This window comes from Vidua macroura, chromosome 8 (genome assembly GCF_024509145.1).
Source record: "Vidua macroura isolate BioBank_ID:100142 chromosome 8, ASM2450914v1, whole genome shotgun sequence".
Taxonomy (NCBI): domain Eukaryota; kingdom Metazoa; phylum Chordata; class Aves; order Passeriformes; family Viduidae; genus Vidua; species Vidua macroura.
The window spans coordinates 28,925,748-28,934,645 of record NC_071578.1 but is presented as its reverse complement, the minus strand read 5'-3'; the positions used below and the strand labels follow the sequence as shown (position 1 = coordinate 28,934,645).

General features: G+C 41.9%; 1 protein-coding gene across 1 annotated transcript in view; it reads left to right on the top strand.

The window, feature by feature from the left end:
* The first annotated feature begins 587 nt into the window (after positions 1-587).
* The window catches only part of FAM13C (family with sequence similarity 13 member C), a 115,166-nt gene continuing 106,855 nt past the window's right edge, over positions 588-8,898 (top strand). Inside the window, exons 1-4 of the mRNA XM_053983531.1 lie at positions 588-617; positions 2,094-2,268; positions 2,473-2,682; positions 4,395-4,578. Of these exons, the coding sequence (XP_053839506.1) occupies positions 588-617; positions 2,094-2,268; positions 2,473-2,682; positions 4,395-4,578 (599 nt within the window). The remainder of the gene's footprint in view (positions 618-2,093; positions 2,269-2,472; positions 2,683-4,394; positions 4,579-8,898) is intronic.

Genomic DNA, 8,898 nt, shown 5'->3' with positions numbered 1-8,898 from the left:
AAATTAAGTCAAAGGGTGTTTGACTTAATTGCATCTTCATATTTTAAAAACTGAATGGGTCCTTGCCCATATGTTGGCCAAAATGATTGCATATGTGTTATATAAGCTAGTAGCTATAATGTGTATGCAGAGGGCCACCTCATAGTATTTTCCTTGCTGCTGTAGCAGGCAGGAGGGACAGCAGGCATATCTGCAAACCTGCACTGCAAAAATCCACTCAAGAGCAAATATCAGGCCCAGGATCAGCGTGGCTTGGGAAACTGTGGCATTGTGTGTGGTAGGTGCCATGGAAACATCTCCTGGTGGTAACTCAGCCCTCAGCTTGTGCAAGGTGCCTCCACAGGGAAGTGCTGGCTGCAAGAAATCCTCTTTTACTAGGAGTTAATTTCTACCTTCCACCAGCTCTGGAGGGAAACCACTGATTAAGGCGATGCCTAGCAATTACACTATGATAAGTTAATTGCAGAGGAACAGCCCAATGGCTGCAGTTAGCTCTGGCCAGGCTGCACGGCTTTGTGGAGGGGAAGAAAGGTGATGGTGTCTTGGAGCAGCACAGCTGAAACACTGGCACTCTGCTGCAGTCTAACATGGGAGCGGGCGCCTCCCTTTCCATTTGCGTAAGTGAGCTGAAATCTGCCTTCCTCACTCCTTTCTCACACCCTCCCTCCTTTCTGAGAAGGCTGATGGTCTGCTGCATCCGAAGGGAAAAGGGAGGGATTTACAGTAATGGTGCACAGATATTTTAGAGGCTTTTTGTAACACCTTGTAGCTTATATACAAAAATGTTGTAAAATATGTTTGGTACATGCTGATATTTGTTATTTTTAGATAACTATTCATATTGTAACACTAGCATCACAGTCTAAGCTTTCCTATGTACTGAAAGAGCAAAATGGCCTGGGGTGTTTCGAGTGCTGTGTGTGCTTTTGCCATGGCAGCAGGGCTGGCCTGGAGCTCCAGCTCATGGCTTTGCTGCAGGCATGTGTGAAAAACGGCTTCACTACAGCAGTTCAGCTTCAAACCCATAGGAAAATCTTTCCCTTTTCCTTCTGAAAACACAATAATAAAAACATTTAAGAGGAGGCTGGTTTGAGATAATGCTAAAAAAAAAAAAAAAATCCCCTTTAGTTACTGTTTAAATAGTCCTAGTGCAGAAATGGTAAATCCAGCTGTTCCTGGTTTGGACTTCTGCTCTCATTGCCTGGTAGGAACATGAGGACAAAATACAGAAATTACTGTGGGTAATGGCACCTGCCTGTAAGGCGAGCAAGGGGCTTAGGCAGGTGGGAAAGAGGGCAGGGCAGCCAGGACTCCTTTCAGAGTGCTGGGCAGAACTTCCCCTTTTTAAAAATATTCCTGAGGGATGTTATTATTAAATATATAATTGTTATATTTATTTTTAAAGCGTATCTAAGCATCTATTTAGAAATATATTTTTAAACACCCCCCAGGAGGCCCTGAGGGGCTGTAGAGCTGCTGTGCCCACCTGGGACAGCCCCGTCCTCACAGGACCCCCCACCAGAGCCCACAAACTTCCCAGCCCACGCTCTGGTAGCATGGAAAAGCAGCTTCCTGCATCAGGCAGGATGAAAAGTGCAAGTTGTTTGCAATTTCTTATGCTTTTGCATCAGTTGTTGGGGTAGGAAATTTGGAATAACTGGGCGAGCAGGAAGGAACCTCTTCCAAGCCTTGTGCCATGGCTGCCACCGAAATTCCACTTCTGGTTCCTTCATAATCTTGCTTTTTTTTTTTATCCTCAGGTAGAAATTCACAAATTTCTTGGAGCTGGAAGGATGTGCACCAGCACAGGGTCAGCTTTTTCCTGACTTTTGGGGCTCTTTTGAGGGGTAGTGACCCCTCTCAGTCCTGAACAGCCCCTTTTCCCTGACTGTAGGGGTGAGGGGGCTTTACTGGAGTTTACCCCATCTCAGCTCTACAGAAGAATATTAGTATTTTAAGAATATGTAGTAGAAATAAAATCTGTACTAAGGTGCTACAAAAAAGACAATACTTTTACCAAAGTTGTAGATCTTTGGTGGTTAAAATAATAAAAGCCAGTCACTGTTTACCACTTGCCTGTTTTTATTCCCCAGCAATCACTCTCTTCTATACAAGTTAGGAACACAACAAATAAAGTTTCACCAGATCTACAGTTCAGCAGAGAAAGAAGTACATTTGGTGTTCCTCTGGAAACCCTGGTAGAGGATGCAAAGCAGTGTGGGGTTCCTTCTCTTGTGACAGAGATGGTGGAGTACCTGGAGATATTTGGTAAGTTCCTATTTTTTCTGCTCAGCTTCTGGAAACTGATATTCTTTGTTTAAGCTTTACTTTTCAGCTGTAAATGCTGAAAAGTCCTCATTTAAAATTATTGTGCTTTCTTAAAGGAGCTCTTGCTTTTTGAACTCCAGTTCTCATCACAAAGATGTGGTAAAGTAAGCAGACACTGCTTACTGTTCTGTATTTCTTACACAGGTCTGGAGCGTGTCGGTATATTTCGGATTGGTGGCTCAGCAAATAAAATCAAGGAATTGAGGCAGAAGTACAATCAAGGGGAAAAAGTAGACCTTATTAATGATGGAGACGTTGATTCTGTGGCCAGTCTCCTGAAGCTCTTTCTGAAAGAACTACCAGTGGCTGTTTTTCCAGACAATATCTGTTCTGGCTTGCTCAAAACTTTCCAAGGTACAGAATGGGCACCTTCCAAGCTTCTGTCCTTTCCCTGACAGTGACAGATAATGTGTTCATCACACTTTCTATAAAAAAGGTTTTGTGTTTCCTTAACCTGAAGCTGATGTTTAGTTGCTTTGGAGGGACCAGGCATCTATGAACTTGTCTACAGTCTTTTTAAAATTCATTAAGTCTTTTGGATTCCCTTCTGTTCTGTGGCAATGACTCCTGCAATCCAATCCTGTATTCTTTGAGAAAGCTCCTCTTCTGCAATGCTTTCTTTTTTAAATTGTATACCATACTAGTTACCGAGATAATAATTTTAGTTTTAATGTCATCACCACCATAATACTGCTTGCGTCTTTATATAGCCACTGCCTCACTTCTCTCTTTTCTGAGCTGAAGCCTCTTTTTTATTTAACCTCCCTCGTTAAAGGAGTTTTTTCGGCACATCACTCTTCTTATTTAGAACTATATTTTTAGTTAGCATTTATTTTACCAGTTAAATAATCTTATAATCTTGGACAGCAGTGTGTGGAGCAGCATGCAAAGCCCAGACACCCCAGCAGCCCACTGCCTGTTCCCCATTCATGCCTGCAGCGCTGAGCTCTGTTCTCAGTCTGCCCGGTGATTCTGACTGGCAGCTAATTCAGGTGTTTGCATACAAATAAGTGGGCTTTGAGGGTTACTCTGCAGGCTGCTTTTTTGGAAGTGCCCGTGTAGGAGTTTGCAAAGAAAGAGAAAGGAAGCAGTTTCATGAACTGTGAAAGTCTATGCAGAACAACCTACGGGGCTTTTGCAAGCACCTTGTTTTTTCTATCCTGGACAGTCTTGCTGTTATTTTTTCCTCTTCGTCCCCTTTTCCACTTCAGTCATTAGTCAGTTGAGCACCATGGGCCTTGGCCTGCGCAGAATGTGTTTTTTAGGGCTAAAATTACCCTCAAGGGCATGATTTGCTTATAAGCAATGTCAAAGCCACGCAGATGTGTCCTGGTGATCTATGGCAAATTTGAGCATCAGCTGCCAATTATTGAGCAGTCCTGTCATCTCAATTCTAGTAACCAGGAGACTTTATCACACTGATACAGAACTGCTGATCAAATGGAGCTGTTTGTGAACCCATTTTCTGCCTTGTTACCCTTCTCTGAAGAATGAGAACCAAGAAAATGTTAAGTATCCCCAATTTAGAATTTTAAGCATCTCTTGTGTAACTGCAGTTGCATATTTATAGAGCAAAGATGTTTTGAGTCTGAGAGCTACCAATTAGTCAGGAAATGAAGATGATGTGGGGCTGAAAGGGTACAATTTCTCATTCCTCTTAATGAGACTCATACAGCAGCATGTGTAAAATCTCTTGGGAGAGTCAAGGCTGACAACCTTGTACCATCTTTCAAGGCAGCTCTGAGGATTCAGGTACATGACTTCTGCCTGCAATTTCATTGGGAAAGCAGTGAGTGCTGGATGATTCTGCCTTAAGAGGAACAATATCAGAAACAGTGAGTGTAAAACTCAATATGTGAAAATCCATGGTTCTTAAATATTCATAAGTGAAAAACCTATGCCAAAATTTAGTGTACAAAATCCTTGTTTGGGACATATTTATTCTTCACTTTGTTCTAATATATTTTAAAACCTTCCTTCTTACTTAGTTTAATGTCTGTGATGAAATTGTGTTGATATGAGGAATATCTATGTTATAAGTTTGGGTTTGGTTATTTTTTCCCCAGAGCACAAAATCAACACAACTGAATGCATAGAGAACCTGAGACGGTTGCTCAGCTGCCTGCCCAGAGCCCATCAAAACCTTCTTCAGTTCCTGTCTGCTTTCCTGTTTAAGGTAGCAACCTACAGTGCAGTGAATTTCATGACTCTGGAAAACCTGGCCATCGTGTTTGGACCTGCTCTGTTCAAGTGAGTCCTCTCTATTCAGCTGCCTCAAACAGCACAACAAGGTCACACCTCACGGGGAGGCTTTCTGTCATAACTCTGTGCCCAATAGAGAGTGGAGGATTTTGTAAGTTCAGTGCTTATATGGTGTATCATGGGCAGATGTGGCAGGTTCTGAGCTGGCTGATCACTTTCATTCTGTTGGGCACTGACTAGACAGGGCAAGCCTCAAGTAAGAAACCGTAAGAAGAGACACGAGGGATAGAGGGCTGTTTAATGACAACCACTTCTCTTTTCTGAGCCAAGACAAGTGCTGGCTCTGTGGGCTGCTTAGTTGTTGGATTTGATTCTGAAAAGCTCACCCTCACTTTGACCTTGTAACAGCATTTGATATCAGAGAAATGAATCCTTGTTATCAAGAAAGAAGCAACTCCTCCTGCCCTTGCTGCTAAAATTCAAGTTGACATCCAAGCAGAGCCAGCCAAGCTTGCAAGCAGTGAGTGCTTGGCTGGAGCTGGAGAAGTCTTGTGTGGGGTGATGGTGGGTGGGCACAAAACTGGAAGCTAAAAAGGAGGGGAGGAATGACATGCCATGCAAGTCAAGGTGATAAGAAAGAACAGCCTAGTGTGATCAGATAATGGAGGATTTTCCTTTTCATTGTTGACATTAGAGGATGTTAAAACATTTGTACCTGTTACAACTTGTTACAAATCTTTGTTTTAGAGGATCACAGCCATGCCAGGTTAATATGAACTATAAGCCAATGACATGTTACAAAATATATGTTTTAGCAGTTAATACCTTCTATGCAGTAAAAAAGCCTTGTTATCCAGTTGGGCGTTTTATGGCAAGCCAAGTTAATTTTTAAAGCATATATTCAGCAAAATTGGTGCCCAGCATCAATGACAGGCTTTGTTTTGTGGAACTGGACTTTTAAACCTTGCTGCTGTTTCATAGGTCTCTATATGTGGTCTCTGTTTTCCTGCTCTGTGGGTTTATCACCAGGTCTAGCAGAATCTGACCTTTGGACGTGATACAAGTTTATATCTTTAACAAAAGCACAGAAAGGGAAGTGAATCTAACAAGATGTGGTGTGGTTGGAACTATGCCACTCTGTCCTCTGGGGAAAAAAACTCACCATGGAGGATATTCAGCAATGCAACAAAGCAGTTTTGCAACCAGACCCCAAGATCCTTAATATCTGAATACTAAAGTTAGAAAATGAGTGGAGACAGATGAGGTTTATTTATCAGGGTTTGGATTAGTTGTGTGGTGATACTCATGAGCATTGGCTGATGCTAAAAGGCCTTCACCAAGAATCTATCCCTTGGCCCCCACATTAACTTGAAAAGCACTTCAACTGACGCCATCAATGACATTTGCTCTCACCTGGGGCTTCTGTGCATGTACATGCATGCAAGAAGACTTTGTTCCTTTATCTCCATTCCCAGATTATCCCAATGTGTGCCCACTGATTCCTGTATCTGCACATAAGTATCCAGCGTGCTCCCTTATTGATTGATGAGCTGCTTCAGTTTTTAAATATCCCACTCTTCTGGGACATGGCCCAGCTGCTTCTGAACATGTGCCTTTGCCTGGTTTGAAAGTACATTCAGTGCTAAACTGAGCACTTGTGGCAATGACCTGTCTGAGAAGCCTTGAAAGCAATCAGCACAGGGTTTCCCTGCCAGTGACCTGTCAAGACAACAGCTACCATAAATAGAAGTATGTCTGCTCTACACATGTTATCTTCACCTCTTTACAGTCATTCTGAGCTCACCAGCTCTGGGAGACAACCCAGTAAATCTGGAGCTCAGGGTTTTTTTTGTAAAACATTTGACTGGTGCTGTGCTCGTTGAGTTACCTCCTAGGGTTATGAAAAATCACCTTTTTGGTAGTTGGGCAGAGAGTAGAGCCTTGAAACTGGAACTGTCAGTGAGATTGCTCTATACCACTTCCTGCTGAGTGACCTGAGGCCTTCAATGACTCAGAATAAATCATTGGTACTGTCCTGTACAGCAGAAAAATTCAAGGTAGTCAGCTGTGGCAAATCATATCTGCTGACACAGGGGAAAAAGTCATAAATATCCTTTATGTCTTTCAGAGCAAGAATTAGAGCAATTATCTGGCACATTATGAAACATTTGGCAGCCAGAGTGTAGGAAATTGGGACGTGTTGGGTAGTACTTGCTATAGTTGTTCAGTGTAAATGTGAAGGTTATGGAAAAAAATCTGCTTCTAGATCTAATCTGCCGAAATGTGTGCTCCATGCAATTGCTGGAATTCACCTTCTGGAGGTAATGGCAGCTCATATATGGCATAAATTCATTGCAAGTGTTAAAATTGTTCTTCATGTATTCTGGCAATCTGCATTTTTGTGAAATTCCTTCTTCCTTCTTTGACACTAAACAACTAAACAAAGTTGTTTATGAGCCTTTTTACTTTAAATTTCTTACCTTTTTATATTCAAGTGTAAATTCTGTCTATGATTATCACCTATCTCAATATTTTGGCACTTTTACTTGTAGAGACCTGTCATGTTTATAGTTTCACTGAAGTGACTGAGTAGGAATATTTTGTAGTTAGAACATGAAACCCTCTTGGGCCTTGGGACCACAAAAGTAGAATATTAAACTTTGTACATTATAAGCCTAAACTGCACATACTTCATGGTTTGTAGCTATGGTTATTGTAACACAAAAATTATAAGGCTTAGCAGAGGTATTATATTGAAAGTCTAGTTAGAGGATTGTGGAAAACTGGTTTTGTCCTCCTGGTGTCTGTAAATGCTTAGGAGAATGCTTTTAATAGAGATCTGACTGATGTTACTTAAATTTCCATGGATACTTTGTTATGCTTCATCTTGGTTAAAGAGGTTTTTAGTTCTGGTCTCGGTAAGCAATTCTTGCAGGAGTGCACAAGGACTCCAGCCAGCCAGCTGTTTGCTTCCACTCACTTTGACTCATTGTTTCTGTAAATTTGCAGCAAGCCTGTGGCGGCAGGGAACCTTGGCAGATCTCCTGGGCAAAGCCAAGGCAAGGGACTTGTGTGGACTTTTTTGGCCTGCACTTTGTGTCAAAGCAGCTTTGAAAGTTTTAACTCACTCAAGAAAACCAGTAGATAATTCCCGATGGTCAAGGTTTACTTGTTTCTTATTTGCAGTGAGTGCTCTCCTGTGATTTGTACTACAACTGATTATGGGGCTTTTATAGGGAAGTGCAGAATACACCTCAGTAGCTCTGCTCTTCCTAGGCTCACATGCCTGGATTTTGCAGTGTGGGCACCTGGCTCCCCCTTTACTGTCACCCCAATAAAGCAGTTTCTGGTAGTGGCAGAAGTATCTGAATAGGCAGGAAGTGATTATTTCACAAAATTAATTGGAAGTAATTGCGGAAGGCGGCTGAAGAGAAAACTAAAAGTGCGTTCTCTGTATTTGGAATGCACACCTGTTGCCACCCATGAATATCTGCTGATGAGACATTGATATTTGGAGTCAGCTGTCTCATCCCAGTCTATAGTTTAGATCTGTTTCAGGATGAAATGAGAACTGGGCGCTCAAAGGCTGCTAATAAGGGAAAGGAGGACTCAATGAGTGGTCTGAAAGTCATTTATCTTCCTGAATAGCTTGTGCAGTGCTCCTTCTGGTAAGGAGTTAACAGCTGGTAGAGGTGGATTCAGGAACAGATGTCTAAGCTAATGAAAGAAGACAAAGGACTAAAAATATTGCTTGTCTGGCCTGTGAGCTGAGGGTGTTGATGTTTGGGTAAGTGATGAATAATCTCTTAGGATTGTTGTATGCAGCAAAGGCTATTGCTCAGTCAACCAGGTTTTACAAGCAGCCTTGTTTATTGTGGAGAAACTGAGTCCTTCCCAGAAAAATGGGAATGCAAGAAAGAGAAATGTTAACTAATCCTAAAGAAGGAACTGATGACACAGTGGTTCATCCTGTAAATCTATGTTGTACCTGGCTATAACTCTGCTTAAACCTTCTGCTGTCAAAAGGAGCCCAAACTTAAGTCCTTACAGAAACAACAGTACTTTTACAAAAGAGGAATACGAATGAAAGCAATTGGACTGGGCCCAATGTGTATATTTGTACTTTAAAATTGCAAATGAATAATGAATGTACTCATCTGGCAAACAGAAGACTGGTGTATTCATGCTCCACTTTAGTCTCCAGAGTTTATGAATTTCTTGTTTAAATATTAATATTGTGCTGGGTGTAACTGAGTTGGTGCAGCATGGCTGGAGAAGCTCCATTAAGGGCACAGTATTTAGGAAAATGTTCTCCAAGCTTCCAAATAGTTGGCAGGGGGGAATACACAAGTCCTTCAGGGTTTGAGA